The sequence below is a fragment of the Urocampus carinirostris genome, chromosome 9, assembly GCF_059441175.1.
Source record: "Urocampus carinirostris isolate Australia breed hairy pipefish chromosome 9, RoL_Ucar_1.0, whole genome shotgun sequence".
Taxonomy (NCBI): domain Eukaryota; kingdom Metazoa; phylum Chordata; class Actinopteri; order Syngnathiformes; family Syngnathidae; genus Urocampus; species Urocampus carinirostris.
Window position 1 is genome coordinate 3,728,505 of NC_142357.1, and position 15,236 is coordinate 3,743,740.

The 15,236-nt window shown below is 37.6% G+C and overlaps 1 protein-coding gene across 1 annotated transcript in view; it reads right to left on the minus strand.

Moving 5' to 3' along the window:
- Nucleotides 1-4,503: 4,503 nt before the first annotated feature.
- Nucleotides 4,504-15,236, minus strand: part of clint1a (clathrin interactor 1a) — a 44,008-nt gene continuing 33,275 nt past the window's right edge. The window contains exons 11-12 of the mRNA XM_088344232.1: nt 13,129-13,318; nt 4,504-8,040 (exon numbers count right to left, since the gene is read on the minus strand). Of these exons, the coding sequence (XP_088200358.1) occupies nt 7,703-8,040; nt 13,129-13,318 (528 nt within the window). The 3' untranslated portion in view covers nt 4,504-7,702. The remainder of the gene's footprint in view (nt 8,041-13,128; nt 13,319-15,236) is intronic.

Below are 15,236 nucleotides of genomic sequence, written 5' to 3' on the forward strand. Positions count from 1 at the left end.
CCCCACCTCCACCTTGCTGGCGTCTGAGGCGGACTGGAGCTCCCTGCCCTTTACCGATCCAGCCACGGGCCCATCCATCTGGCCCATCAAGACTCACTCTCATTTCATCAGTCCATAAAACCTTAGAAAAATCCGTCTTGAGATTTTTCTTGGCCCAGTCTTGACGTTTCAGCTTGTGTGTCTTGTTCAGTGGTGGTCGTTTTTCAGCCTTTCTTACCTTGGCCATGTCTCTGAGTATTGCACACCTTGTGCTTTTGGGCACTCCAGTGATGTTGCAGCTCTGAAATATGGCAAAACTGGTGGCAAGTGGCATCTTGGCAGCTGTACGCTTGACTTTTCTCAGTTCACGGGCAGTTATTTTGCGCCTTGGTTTTTCTACACGCTTCTTGCGACCCTGTTGACTATTTTGAATGTAACGCTTGATTGTTCGATGATCACGCTTCAGAAGCTTGGCAATTTTAAGAGTGCTGCGTCCCTCTGCAAGATATCTCACTATTTTTGACTTTTCAGAGCCTGTCAAGTCCCTCTTCTGACCCATTTTGCCAAAGGAAAGGAAGTTGCCTAATAATTATGCACACCTGATATAGGGTGTTGATGTCATTAGACCACACTCCTCATTACAGAGATGCACATCACCTGATATGCTTAATTGGTAGTAGGCTTTCGAGCCTATACAGCTTGGAGTAAGACAACATGCATAAAGAGGATGATGTGGTCAAAATACTCATTTGCCTAATAATTCTGCACTCCCTGTAAATATTAAATTTAGTGTTAAAAAAACAGGGATTTTTTTTAACTTTCGTTCTTAAGACAAAAGGAATACCCAAGAAAAAATGTCATTACATTAATACGATATTACAGAAATACTACGACACACCCTATAAATACTTCAAAAATGCAATTACAGTAATATTAGAAAGATACTAAACAAATACCACTAAAATACTATTATGGAAAGACTACAAAATAGTACTGAAATACTACACGAATACTTATATGGAAATACATAAAATTACTTCTACAGAAATATGACAACAAAATTACAAATAATACTACCGAAATATACAATTATTGTCATAATATATAATTATTATAATTATAATATAATTATTATATATATATATATATATATATATATATATATCAATGTATTATAATTATAATAATTATAACAGTTATAATACATATAATACTACAGATAAACGACAAAAATACTATGAAAATATTACAGAAATAGTTCCATGAAAATACAATGCAAATATCTCTTCATAAATGCTACAAAATATTGCAAAAACTACAGTGATACTACCAAAATACTAAGTACCGGTATATACATACTGAAAAAAAAATAGTAATACTACAAAACTCCATATCAAATGTATACCTTAAAACATGGACCTTATACATTATTTTGCTTTAATTGTGTTTCAAAATGAATTTAATGGAACTATCTATTTAAAAACAAGGGTCGGCTTCTTGGCAATATGTTTTAACTCAAAAAAGTTGCCCAGTAGTGTGTCTAGGTATCATCCATCCAGCAGGGGTCAGCATTTCCCCAGCAGAGCGTCTCGATTGTCTGCAGCTTGTTTGCGTCCGTTCGCTTTCGCAGTTAGTTTGAGCAGGAACGACAGCGCGAGTCTCAGCGGACATGATAAATGCATTATGAATAATTGAGTTTGCGATGCCAGCGATTGCAGATGGCACTCAAAAGCTGTCATTTGTCTTGACGTCTCGGATTGCTTTTACTCTTTAATGGCCGCATTACCCATAAAAGCACAATTTACTGCATCTCGTGGAAGCTGCTGTACACGCCTTCCACCCCCCCTCACCCCCATTATTTTCATTCAATGGTTGAGGTTGCTCATCGTCTCGCCGATTGTTGTGTATTTTTTCAGGGGAAATAGTATTTAGAGTGGGATGGAAGTAGGTCAGTTGTCTTATTTGGGGAGGACCAAAAAGCTCCGTATAGAATAGAGAGCTTGTTCGATATATGCAGTGGCGCTTCAACACTAAATTAATCCCTGGGCGAGACCCCCTCCAAGCGCCCCCGATTCCCCAACGCACCTTCCCATACCTGTCAACCTGTACGTTTTGCCGTGTAAAGTACGTTTATTATGCATTTTAAGACGTGTACGACGTACAAGAAAATCCGTTCGGAAAAACGCAAATTTGTCAATTATGGGTACCATTCGGTAAACTCCGACTATCACGAAACGGCAAATCAATCAAGTCAAAGGAATTCGCCGGGCAGCCTCTATCTCGGTATCATTTTTTTCGTTGCAAACGAAGCAAGCAGTTTGATGCTACTGTGCGTATGCGTCTGCCGCCTGGGGATTTCCCATCATGCATCATTCTGTGGTAGTTGTGTAGTGAAAGGAAGTCCGGCTCTTTATAGAAAACCGGCTTTTTCAGCTCAACACAATAAAGAGAGCCGGCTCTCAAACGGCTCACTTGCTTTGATGCTTTATATAACGAATTATTATGATGTTTAAAGAAGTTAAGAAAAAATGAAATATAAAAGGAGAAAATGGAAAAAGACAGGTTTTGTGGTTATCCCTTTAATCAGTATATTACCAACAATAATTGAATGCAGAAAATGAATAATTTGAACAAGAAAATTCTACTTAATCATATTTGCATATATTTTTTCCTTCTACAGTGAACGTCCAAGCTACTTAATTTTTGAACTTTGTTTATTACAAACCGCATTAATGTCGAGCAACTCTATCTCACAACAAAATGTTAATTAACAATATATATGATATAACGAAACACATGTACAATATAACATGTTAAACTTAAACACGTTTGAAAAAAAATATGGTGTAAGATTTCTTTGTATTTTGTAAGGGAAAATACGACTGTAAGGGCATGGAGCCGTGGAGGTTGACAGGTATGCCTTCCCCACCAAAACATATTTCACACGAATAATTTGTTAATTGTACAAATGCTTAAATAAAAAATATAAATACACTGGTTGGTTGAATCCCTTAACCTTTATAGTTGTAGGGGCACCATTTCCTGTGGTGAGTCTTGGGAAAGTGCAGCCTATTGGATCCCATCCCTCTCCACACCAACATGTGGTTTTAAGTTTTTCCTTGCCAGCATGTTGGTTTAAGATCAGGTAATGGTGTAATTGTAATCCTGTATGTCCTTTGAGACATTTTTGTGATTAAGGGCCATATAAATAAATGTGACTTGACTTGACATGTTTCCTTCCACCCGCTTTTGAACCAGAGACCTTTTGCATGATAGGAGCAGAGGTGGGTAGAGTAGCCAGAATTTTATTCGATTATTGTTACTTCAGAACAATATTACTCAAGTAGAAGAAGTAAAAGTATTCATCCAAATACTTACTTGACTAAAATTTAAAAATTACTCAAGTACAGTGACTAGCAACATATTTATTGATTTTTTTTTAAAATAACCAATCAGATCATCAAATTATCAAAGTCCATCAATCAACAAAAATACATTTATTTTAAAAGTAGATTAACATAACGTGAAATCAAGTAATTTAATAAACAATAAAATACAAATAGTATATATCACCATCTCAGTTCCGAGTTCACAGAGGGTTTCCGGAAAGACGCAGCCATCATTCAATTAGCCCAAATAAAAGCCATTTTAGTAAAATTCCATGAAGTCGAAGGTCTGCCTCGCGCCTCTCTGTCAAAAGCTGGCATAAGCAGACGTAGTTGGATCGGTTTTTCAAGGAACGTGAGGCAAAAATGTAAACGGATATTATCCTTATTTCCTTTATTCTTTGTTTTTTTTACGTTATGTGCCTCTTCTTTTATGTATATTGGGCGGCCATCTAATTTTAACATGTTCATGTTGCTCTTTTATTTATTTATCAAAATAGACAGTACTGTACTTTTGCGGGTCTTGGAACAGATTAGGGCATTTACATACAAAATGCGTGCATACTTATGAAGTTGTCAGGTTACAAATTAATTATATTAAAAGTAGAAGTACCCATGTATACCAGTAATTTGATTGTGTTTTTTTATTGTAACTTACGGAATACAATTAGATGAGAGCAAGAGGTAGAGAAAGGCAGGGAGAAAGAAATGGCAAAAGAGAGTAAGAAAGAGGAAGAAAGAAAAATACAGAGAGAAAGAGGAGGGAAGAGAAACCTAAAAAGAGAGTGAAAGAAAGAGAAGCAGAAAAAAGAGACACCACGAGAAAGAAAGATGAGAGATAGAGAAAGAGAAGCAGAAAAAAGAGACCACGAGAAAGAAAGAGATAAAGAGGGAGAGACAGAAAGAGGAATACAGAAAGAAAAAGAAAATTTCCTCATGTGGCGGTTTTGAGTTTTCCCATGCCCTCATGCAGGTTTTAGATCAGAGGATGGTGTTTTAATAGTCTGTGCAGCCCTTTGAGACTTTGTGCGACTAAGGGCTATACAAATAAACATAACTTGACTTGTATTCTGATTACGTGACGCCAATGCGTGTGTTCCGTTACTTCCCAAGGCTGCAAATAACACACACCATGAACTGATTTCAATCAACGGTTTAATGTTGTAGATAAGCAATATAGCGGTGTAAATCAAAATTGGAAGAATGCAACATTTCTCAAAGGACTTTCTTTTTGATATTTGCATATACTAGTGTTTCAGTAATCCTTCGTACAGATCAACAGTAGAAAAAAATAAACCTGCATAAAACAATGTAATGCAAGAAGAATAGATTTTGGTCATTATAATGCTTCAGACTTAAAAAAACAAAAGGCTACAATGTATCAGTGTGCTAGTCCTCTCGATGCCTCCCCAAGGCTGCAGGATCTACTTCCTTCCTCCGTGGCGCATTCATTTTTAATCACATGGTTGGCAAACCGGGGGAAAAAAAGAAGAAAAAAAGTCAGGCACCCGAGATTGATGTCATATTACAATAAAAAGGGTCAAGAGGCACTTGGTCCAACACATGAGCACCAGAGTTGAAGGTATTCAAAAAGACCCTTTTTTCCCCCGATTAGGCACAGAACATGTAGTGGTCGTCCTCCAGGCTTTTTTCATTGCCAAATTCAAGCTCTTTTCCAGCATCTTCAGGGCCAATTTTCCATTCTTACAGTACCCTCAAAGAAAGAAATCGAGCGCCAATTGAAAGGTTTTTTTTGTTGTTGACTTTGAAGACTAAAATTAAGTTGCTATATTGACCCCAGGATCCAAAATCTTTTTGTGTCAATGGGCTACTGTAAACTGACATGAATACCGCTGTTTAGTTATAACAATGCACGCGCAGTTTGGCCACGTCACAGTAAGGGCTATATAAGTGTTGGGTAATAATTGAGTACAATATGGAGGACCAAAAAAATAAGGAAAGTACTGTGTGTATGAAAAGCAGAAGAATGTGCTAAATTTGGACTCATTTTAATTATATTGATTAATCTTTCACTCTAAAGAAACTGCTGATCTTATGATTTTTGTTTTACTTATTTCAATATATTTTGGCATGTTTTTTAGAGGATGTTTTTAAATTGCTTTATTATAATTGTAAACCGTTTATAGTTTTCATTTTTATTTTATTGTTTTGCATTTTCAGGAATTCGACTTTACATCCGTTTAGTGAGTAAAAAGCAAAAATCTGTTCATATTTTAATATATATTTAATTTATTTTCAGGGATCCACTGCAAAACATGAAATTACTTATTACTAAACAATTTGGTCCAAGTTTTATTATTATTATTTATAATATATCATTAAAGAACAAATCCAGGGAGCCGTTTGGGAGCAGGACTGAGACATTGATTTCTCAAAAAGCTGAACCAAAAGAGCCGGTTTTCTAAATAGAGCGGTTTTCTTGGGTGCGACCAGTAGGGGCGGTGACGCTTTACATGACAACGCCATAATGCCTGAGAAAATAATTACGAAACACTTTTGACGGTATATGGCATTTCCAAAGCAGATTAATCAAATTTGAGACAACATTTCTCAAGTTCACCCTGAATATTTTTGCAGCATATTTGTATAATTGTGGGGAAGATCCCTTCACGTCTATGCCTTGATTAAAAGAAAAACTGTTTGGGAATACCTTTAGGTCCTCGTGCTCATTTCACGCTACAAACGCAAGGGAAAGCTGCTGAAAAATACTGCATGTGAGCCGTCTTAAACGTGAAAGGGGGAAAACGCAAACGTGATGCAATCGGCAAACAGTCAGTTACAAAACATGCTAGAGGAAGTGGAGATGTTTAAAGGAGTAACAAAGCCAGCAAACAAAAAAAAAGGCATTAAGACGAGCGAGCACCTTCGAGTACAGTTTCTTGGCTTGAGGCACGAGTACAGACAGTTTTTGTACAAGGTGTGGTTGCAGCCTCCAACATCGGATGGCCGTATTGTCTTCTTTACGGAAAGGAACTCAAGAAAGAAAAACTACCAGGCACTCTGGGTTTCACTTGGAAGGGTAAATAGATAAAACAAAAATACATTCTCCGAGCACTGATTATCTTCTTTAAATGCAAAGTGATTACGCGCTTCTATAGAAGACATTCATGTACACCGTATTTTCCGGACTAGGAAGGTGCACCATCAAAACATTCCTCTGTGACCCATCTCATATATAAGGCACACTTGACTATGAGGTGTATGAAATCAAAATTACAGGGTTGCATAAAAAGAAAAACACACATCAGAAATGTAAAGAAAGAACATTAATATCGGGAAATGTGTTTTCACAACCGAATTAACTTACTTTTATATACACTACACTTTGAGTAAATCATTTTATTGAACTGTTATGCGTATATTTCATGTATTTTGGGTCTCTAGAGTGCAGCAGGTCATAAGGCGCACTTTCTAATCTCTAGCGGGCACACAACCATATATACTAACCGTATTTTCCAGACTATAATGCTCACCTAAAAAAAAACCCTACGTGGCCAGAAATGTTAAAATTTATTAAAATCACATGTGCCTTATGTATGGCAAAATATTGCTAAATGCATACAGACATTTTTTGTTGCACTAATATATACTGTAAGTGAAACAAAAAAGCGCATCGTCTATATGTGGGAGAAATATGGTAATTCTTACTGATTTTCTATTTCAATGCACCTTATAGTCCATCGGGCCTTATAAATAAAAATGTATGATAAAAGGATAGGTTTTGTGTGTGTGCCTTAGTGCGGAAAATAAGGTATAAATATATGTACAGCAATTAAACGAGCCACCATATTGTACCAATAAGAAAGTCTAATTTTTGCAGCTAATAGGTGACAAGCTAAGGGGTTCGTCAAATCATTTTCTGAACCACTCGCTCAATGAAGACAAAAGTTCGAACTTAAAGGACAGGCATTGATTTCTATTAACAGGTTAAAGGAAGACAGGGCAAAATGAGAGGTAACTGGATATATCAAAGTTAAAATGGCTGATCACGTTCTCCAAAGAGATCAATCAAAAAGTGATGCATCTACTTTTACATTTGTATATACATTTTTGCTATTCTTCCGATTCATTTTGATTGAGGATATAAAAGCAAATGCGCCCGACATTCATTACTTGCAAGGCACGCAATTTACAGGAGCTGTCGGAAGACGGCCCTCATCATTGGCTCACCGACACACGCATCCATTTCTCTGTTTAAAATAAGGAGATCTCAAGGTTTTGCTATCGTGAGAGTTGACAATATTCAAGTACTCTTTGTTTGAAGCTCGAAACAATCCTTCAGCAAAAAACAACCCCCAGCTCACCAACGCTCTTCATCACTTCCCAAAATTCCCAAAGTCAGCAAAGGCGTCGTGTTTGGGCTGTTGAACCATTACCGGGTTCATCCCCATCCCCATCCCCATTGCAGCTGGAATACCCATGGGTACGCCTCCCATGTTCATGTTTATCCCCATCATGCCTGGGTTGGAAGCCATAGCCATCATGGCCTGGTTGGCAGGCATTCCCATAGCCGTCATGCCAGTGTTGGGCACCGTCCCAATAGGCATGCTGGCACCCGGGTGGATCATTGCGTTGACTGGTGCTCTGCCTGCTGAGGGGCCGAGGCTCATGGTTGAAAATCCTTGCGACAGCATGTTGCCACTGGCCCCAGTGCCTGCAATGGAAATCTCATTGTAAGGAACTCTGTGATACAACACATAAGATAATTTTAATGTTTCCATTTACTGATAATTGCTCTATTGATCGAAAATATACTTTCAACTACCTTAACTTCTAGAGCAGAGGTAAGATCTTAAACCGAGCCCTGAATCAATCATTACGTTTGGGCCGAGCTACTCTCTTGCTGACTTTTTAAAAATATAAATATATGTGATGCTACGCCATCATCACAGCGCACTGAGGCGTTTTGAGCCCATGAGTAGTTTTGGCCACACCAAAAACACTGGCTGTTTACGTGCTATTGTTCGTCTCTCTGCCTCGCTCTCGTAAAGTGCCGTGCTAGATTCTTAATGACGTACCGCTGCTGTGGTTTATTTTTAGCTTGTCAAATTTATGGAAGGCCTTAAAATATTCTGCATCAACTCGCCAATGATGGAAGACTGTCCGTTAATATAACCTATGCAGACACACAAATATAAAAGATGCAAATGCTTGTTTAACTTAAAATGTTGTTACAAAAGACAGGCTTTAATTTTTATCTTTAATCACATCTTCTCCTTCTAAGTCCTCACAAATAATATACAACTTTTCGGGTTTGCTTCGGGCTTGGTCCTGCAAATCAACTTAGTTTGTTAGGGTTAGGCTGGCTCAGACTTTAATATACGAAGCTTTGGTCAGGTCGGGCTGTTTTTATTATGGCCTCATCTTACCTTTCCCTCCAGAAAGCCGCATGCTTATATTTAGGAACAAAATTCAATGTTGTCTTTGTACAAGCTACACCCGATTTTAAAGCGACCAGCACAAGTGTCGACGGGACAGAGATAAGCTGGGGCTTTTTCCCGTCTGCCCTTTTTTTGCTTCTGTTTTCTCAGCTGTTTATCAAAGTTGTTGATTTTAAATCAATAGTAACCTAGTACAGAGATTTTCAACCACTGTGCCGCGGCACACTTGCCGTGAGAGATCGTTAGGTGTGCCGTGAGAAATCATCCAATGCCACTTTTCAGAATTTAAAATTGTATAAAATATTTATGAATCATTTTCTGCAAATATTATGTCACTGTCAGGTGTCTGTGCTGTAAAAACTGGGGGTATTATAAATTATATTGCAATTTAACATACTGTTCAGTGTCATTTTACATCATTTTTGGTTAGTGGTGCGCTGCAAAATTTTTCCAATGTAAAAAAACGTGCCCTGGTTCGACAAAGGTTGAAAAACACTGACCTAGTATATGCTGAACAGAGGAAAATAAGAACATTTTAATCAGTCATAATGACTGTCTACAGCATTTTGCCTAAAAGTGTAGATTAATTAAATCACCAACAGTATAACTCCTAGGTTATTCCAATTGCCTTGAGCCATAATTTCTATGAAATGTATGTTTTTTTTTTTTTTTTTAAATCATATCACAATCTGTATAATGATACATGTTCTTATTGGCCTCATTCTCTAAAACAACTTTCTAAGAAAAAGGACTCTGCTACCTTTCCTAAAGATTCTCTGATATAACATTTTATTTGTTGTCAAGGAGTTGAGAAACAACCTATATCAGTGCTTCTCAATTATTTTTGTCACGCCACCCTCAGAAGAAGAAATCCTCTCGCACTCCCACACAGAGTATAATTTGTAAATAAAACTGTTTTAAGTAGAGCTCTGTATAACACTGTATCCTTAATAAACTATGAGAACACAAAAATGAATCGGAATCAAATCACAACAAAGCAGATATTCATCAACTGTAACAAAATCGAATTAAAATGCATCTGATATTCAAAAATAAAATAAAAGTCCTTAAACTATAAACATTTTTGACAAGAGCTTGTCAAACCATGCTAAAAATTAAAGTACATAAAATCACCAAATAATAAGGCATTTCAACTGATCAACAATATTAACGCAAGAGCACAATACAAACAAACTGCAAAACAAACATATAGAATAGTATATGTGCTGATTTTTATACGATGCTGATAATGCTCGCTGGCTTACTGACGTAGGAGTCACAAAGCAGGATGATTGTTGGCACCAATGACGTGGGTCTGTGCAGTAAATCATAACAAAAGTCTCACGTGAAATCGGGGAAAGGCACTGCAAACACATTTGTCTCATCTGTCCATCATTTAACCCCTTCTGATCCATCTTTTTTTGTCACACTAATGATTGACGAACATATTGTCTTTTTTCCCCCTGCATTATATGATAATATGAGCTTAATATTACATATTTGGTCAAGAAATAAAGTCAATAAATCATCAAGAAATCATTAACTTAACATTATGTTCCTTGTATTAAAACAACTGTAATAGTGCAGGATTTCAGCCTGCTAGGTTAAAACCATTTGAAAAACAATGCACAGGTGAGGTGACAGACTCAACTTTTCAGTGATAAAGTGCAAAGGGATGCACGGATCAGAAGAAAATACTAATTTTAACACAAACTAAAAGTGATTACAGCAGTGAATGTGAAAAAATATTCGAGATTAGACAAATATCTCATATTCGCGACAGCTCTACTTGAGGGTCTATTCGACATCATGTCTTCACTATGCACTTGCATGAAGGCGGATTGTAAACGAACAGATAGCGGCACTGCTAGCCTAGTGTAGTGGAGGTGCATTAAATTAAAAAAGAGGGCTTTTCAATCTTAATTACAATTACCAGCATTACCATTTGAGAACCGCTGCACGAAACATGTTGACAAACATACATTTAAAGAAATAAACTGTCAAAGTTATGAGAGCATTAATTTATAAGGAGGGGTTTTTGATTTTTTTCTCTTTTTTTTTCCAACCTTTAACTTTTTCCCCGCTTGCCATCACGTCCCAGTGTTCAAAGTGCTGCTGCGGCATTGATGGTTTGTGTCAATCGTCATGAAGCATTGAACTATCTGTGTGGACAACTGCGGCAGCTAAGAATTGCATAGGGCACACTAAAGACACACGGAACTGCTCTACCATTTACCATACTTTCCACACTATAAGGCGCACCCCCAAAAATTAGTCTTCTTTGACATTTTTTCTCATAAATAAGGCTCATCAAGACTACAGTAAATGATAGGGTTGAACTAAAAAAAAAAGTAGCACATCTGTGCATTGATTGATCAGTTGAAATATCTTGATAACCACAATTGCAGGCATTGAATGCAACGGAAATCACACCCAGATCGTGACGGGGAAAGGGCAAGTTCATATCCACGACTGGAAGGCACAACACATGAAAAGGCAATCAGGTTTTATGTCATCAGACTTATTCTAGTCACCACATTTTTGATATTATTGGACAGAGAGGTGAGAATATTGTCAGACAATAAACCAGTCCGTGCTCGAGAAAATGTTGGGGACTACTAAAATATTGTATTGCAGTCTTTACGAAGCGCACGATATTTTGAACTGAATGGGGAGAAAGGCATTGTAGGTAATGTGGTCGTCCTGAAAAGATATAGACGCATGACCACACGTATTCAACGTTTGTGACTTACAGTGCTGAGTTTTAGTTAATAAAAATGAAAACAAAATGAAAAGTGAAAATCCACCAAGTAACGTCGCACCTTCATAAAAGCCCACTAAGGGTTAAACTTACCTCGAAATGATGTCACTACCGGCTGACAAAATACAAACTATAGATCTACAAATAACACACGACACATAATTGCAGTTGAATGGATGGTTCTAATAATATTACAGTAAAGTAAAAAAAAAAGCAATTTAGAGAGCGGCTGACCAGCTCTGTCAAGCATCAGGTGTCCTCTATTTGAGCCAACTCTGCGATGATTTAATTAAAAGAGTCCCAAATTTAGCGGTTTCCCATAAGTTGTAGCTGGAGGTCATTTAGTTTATGGGTAATGGATCTGATTGTAGCTGAAATACAATCTCTGCAGGGTTAGCTTGTGAGGGTTGTTAGCTTAGACATAAAAGTAGGCCAGAGCTTTCGGCTTCGCTATTGCTTTCTTTCCCGATGCCACCCCATTTGATTCCTTGGGCCTGATGACAATCTACTGAGCACTAGGTGGTGATCAGCATTTTTTGCGTTCTTCTGACTTTCCATAGATTTCAATTTAATTGATGAATTTCTTTTCTATTTGACGTACCACTAAAAGCTAGCAGCCGCTATGCTTCTCAGTTTGTTTTGATTCAGAAACGCAGACTACGCATGCCAATCCCTGTTGTTTGACTGACAGAATACACTAGCCTATCACAGTCATGCATAAGAACAGTAAGGCCCAACTAATACAAGCAAAATTAATCTGCCCGAGCAGCACTTGCTTTGAGCTCTCTCTGACCAAAATGAACACTATGTTGATATCAATAACAATAAAAACAATTCAATTCAAAATCCAGGAAGGAGTGAAGCAGTGATACCTGAAGTGCCAGGTAGCATGGGGTCTCTGTATTCACTTTTCCTACATCATCTATGTCCCTGTTGGCCTGGTGGTTACGATTCTGTGCTCTTACTGCTGCTATCCTGGTTCAATCCCAGTTACGATTGTCATGAAGTGTTGGTCAGCGATTGTTATCTACTGAACAAAAATTGTCAATACAACAATATGAATTTCCAACTTTTTCCCGTACAAAAAGCACACCGGGTTTTAAGGCGCGGGTTCAAATTTGAGGCCAATTTAGCATTTTAGGGTGCACCTTAGAGTATGGTATATTGAGAATGCTGGACTGTTTTTATTGTTTTATTGTATACATTTTGCGAAAAGCAGTGAGGATTGGGGCAATTTTTTTTAATACATTACTGTTCACAATGATATACAATTTTAGTTTTTTCTGTTAATGTTGTAAAGAAATTAGCGTAAGATGAAACCCAATTAGTTGCAAGCCTGGCCGGTTGCTGTCACATTCATCAGGGCGACAGTGCCGTACGATTGCCAGATTGACAAAATTCTTAATGATCATAACGATTGTTTATTCATGAGCATCCACCTAGTTATCCTAATTCCGTGTGCATAAGCCTTTCATGTTAAGCTACAACCATGTGGTTACACAAATCAGGATGCAAATCAATTCCTTGTAGAATGCAATGGAATACTGTATGTACTCTGATATTGAGAGGTCACAGAGTTAGAAAGAGCGTCGACCATTACCTTGGAGTGTGTTGAGGGTGGGTTGGCTCTGCTTGGGCGCCTGCATGCCGGGGCTTAGAGAGTCCAGGCTGATGTTCACCGAGTGGTCTGACCAGGTGGAAGGGAGCGACACTTTGGCTGCAGAACCTTGAGAAACAACTCCCTGCTGAGAATTCTGCGATTGGAAAGGCGCCCCCATGTTCTGGAGGGGCTTGCAAAGACATAAATAAAAACAGACCTTAAAAGAGCTGTCTTAACCACTAGCAGCTTTCTAACTTTGGCTTAAAAACTCAACTCATATTCCACAAACACAATATTCATAAACTATTGCCTAGACAATATGTTTCAAACTCATGGCCTGTGGACCCAATGTGTGCCACCAGATGTTTTTATGGCCCGCAAGAACAAAACATGCCTGAGCGTCAAAAAATAAACGGGTCAAAAAAGTGCTGTGACCATAAACTATATTTCCCACAATGCCTGTTGACTACGAACTCCCGCAAAGTGACAGTTCAGTGCCACTACACGCCACTGTTTCCATATTGATGCCAATGAGTGGAATTTAAATGAATGATTCTAAAAATATCCACAAAGATTTTGGTATTTTATTATAAAGTGATACCTCTTCATGCATTATCATTTTATCCAGATTGTACTTATATATCGAGCGAAATTTAAAAAAATTATAATTCAGTCCCAGCCCCCAAAACCATCCAACCAAACACTAAACAGCGATAAAAACATCTTCCTGGTCACCCAAAACACATTCCAATAGTAATGAACATACAAATACAGTCACAAGATAAATGAGATGATAATTTAACTCTAAAGCATAGGTCTTCAGTGGTAACATATGTTAGGCAACGTGTTTGCTCTAAAGACATTTCGTATCTCAAATTAATTGTAACCCATATATAGAGGGGCAACTGTATTTCAACTATAACATACTGTTTTTCTATGTGTAGTGACATGTTTTCAATGCAACAGTCAACTTTAAAGTTATTTTACATGAAGGAGTAGTTACATTTATTTGATTGGCCAATTTCATTTAGCCACATTTATAAGGGAGATTAGGCCTTGTGAGGACAGCAGTTATACTGATGTGGCCCTTAAGAGAAAAGGAGTTTGGCAACATTGGTTTAGACCACTTTGGCTTTGACTTTACCCATAATTTAGAAACATCTTTTAAGTAAATTATATAACGTCTAGAGAATGAATTTCACATTTCAATTGTGACGCTAATTAAACCAGGCAGCTCACGTTTGAAATAACAACCATGATGATAGGCGAGAACCGTGAAGTAAATCTGTAAAAAATGGAACAGGTAGTAATGTAGCCAATACGTTCTGAGCCACTGGTACCCTAGTAAACATTAAAATAAATAAATATTATATGATAAGTGCTACATTTGTGTAATATGTGTTATTTATAAATTACATTTTCAATAGATACATATCTAAAAGAACGGCCATGCAACAAAGGCACGGTCAAATTTAGTATGCCTTCTTTGTATTTTTTTTTGGTAATAACAAATTTTGTTTTCATGTTTGTGTTTTTACTTCTCCCTTTAGCATCAATGCATGCCTTGGTACCCATTACACAAAATACAGTAATGTTTCCCCGGCTCAGTTTTTACAAAGCACACAAGATTCTAAAATAAAAAGACAGAAAGGCATTGTGGGAGCGACTTCAGCCATAACAATACCTGCATCTTCATGATGACATGACACAAACTAATAGTAGACCAGCATTTTACATGATGCTGACCAATAGCAGACGGCACCTTAGAGACACAACTCTGCATAAAAACAAACAGCGGCAGTAGCTCAGGAGGTAGAGCGCTCGTCTTGGGATCAAAGGATCCCAGTTCGAATCCCGGCTTGTCCGTGTTACATGTCGAAGTGTCTTTGGGTAAGACACTGAACCCTAATACCCCCAATAAGCAGGTTAGTCTTACATGGCTGCAATACAAGGCCGCTATTGGGAAATGTGAAGCACAATGTAAAGCGCTTTGGGAAGTCATTGACTTGAAAAGCGCTATATAAATGCAGATCATTTCATTTTCAAAGTTTTCTACGTTTTTGGGCATGTGAAACAAACAGTTTTTCAAGACGTATATGGAAAACAAA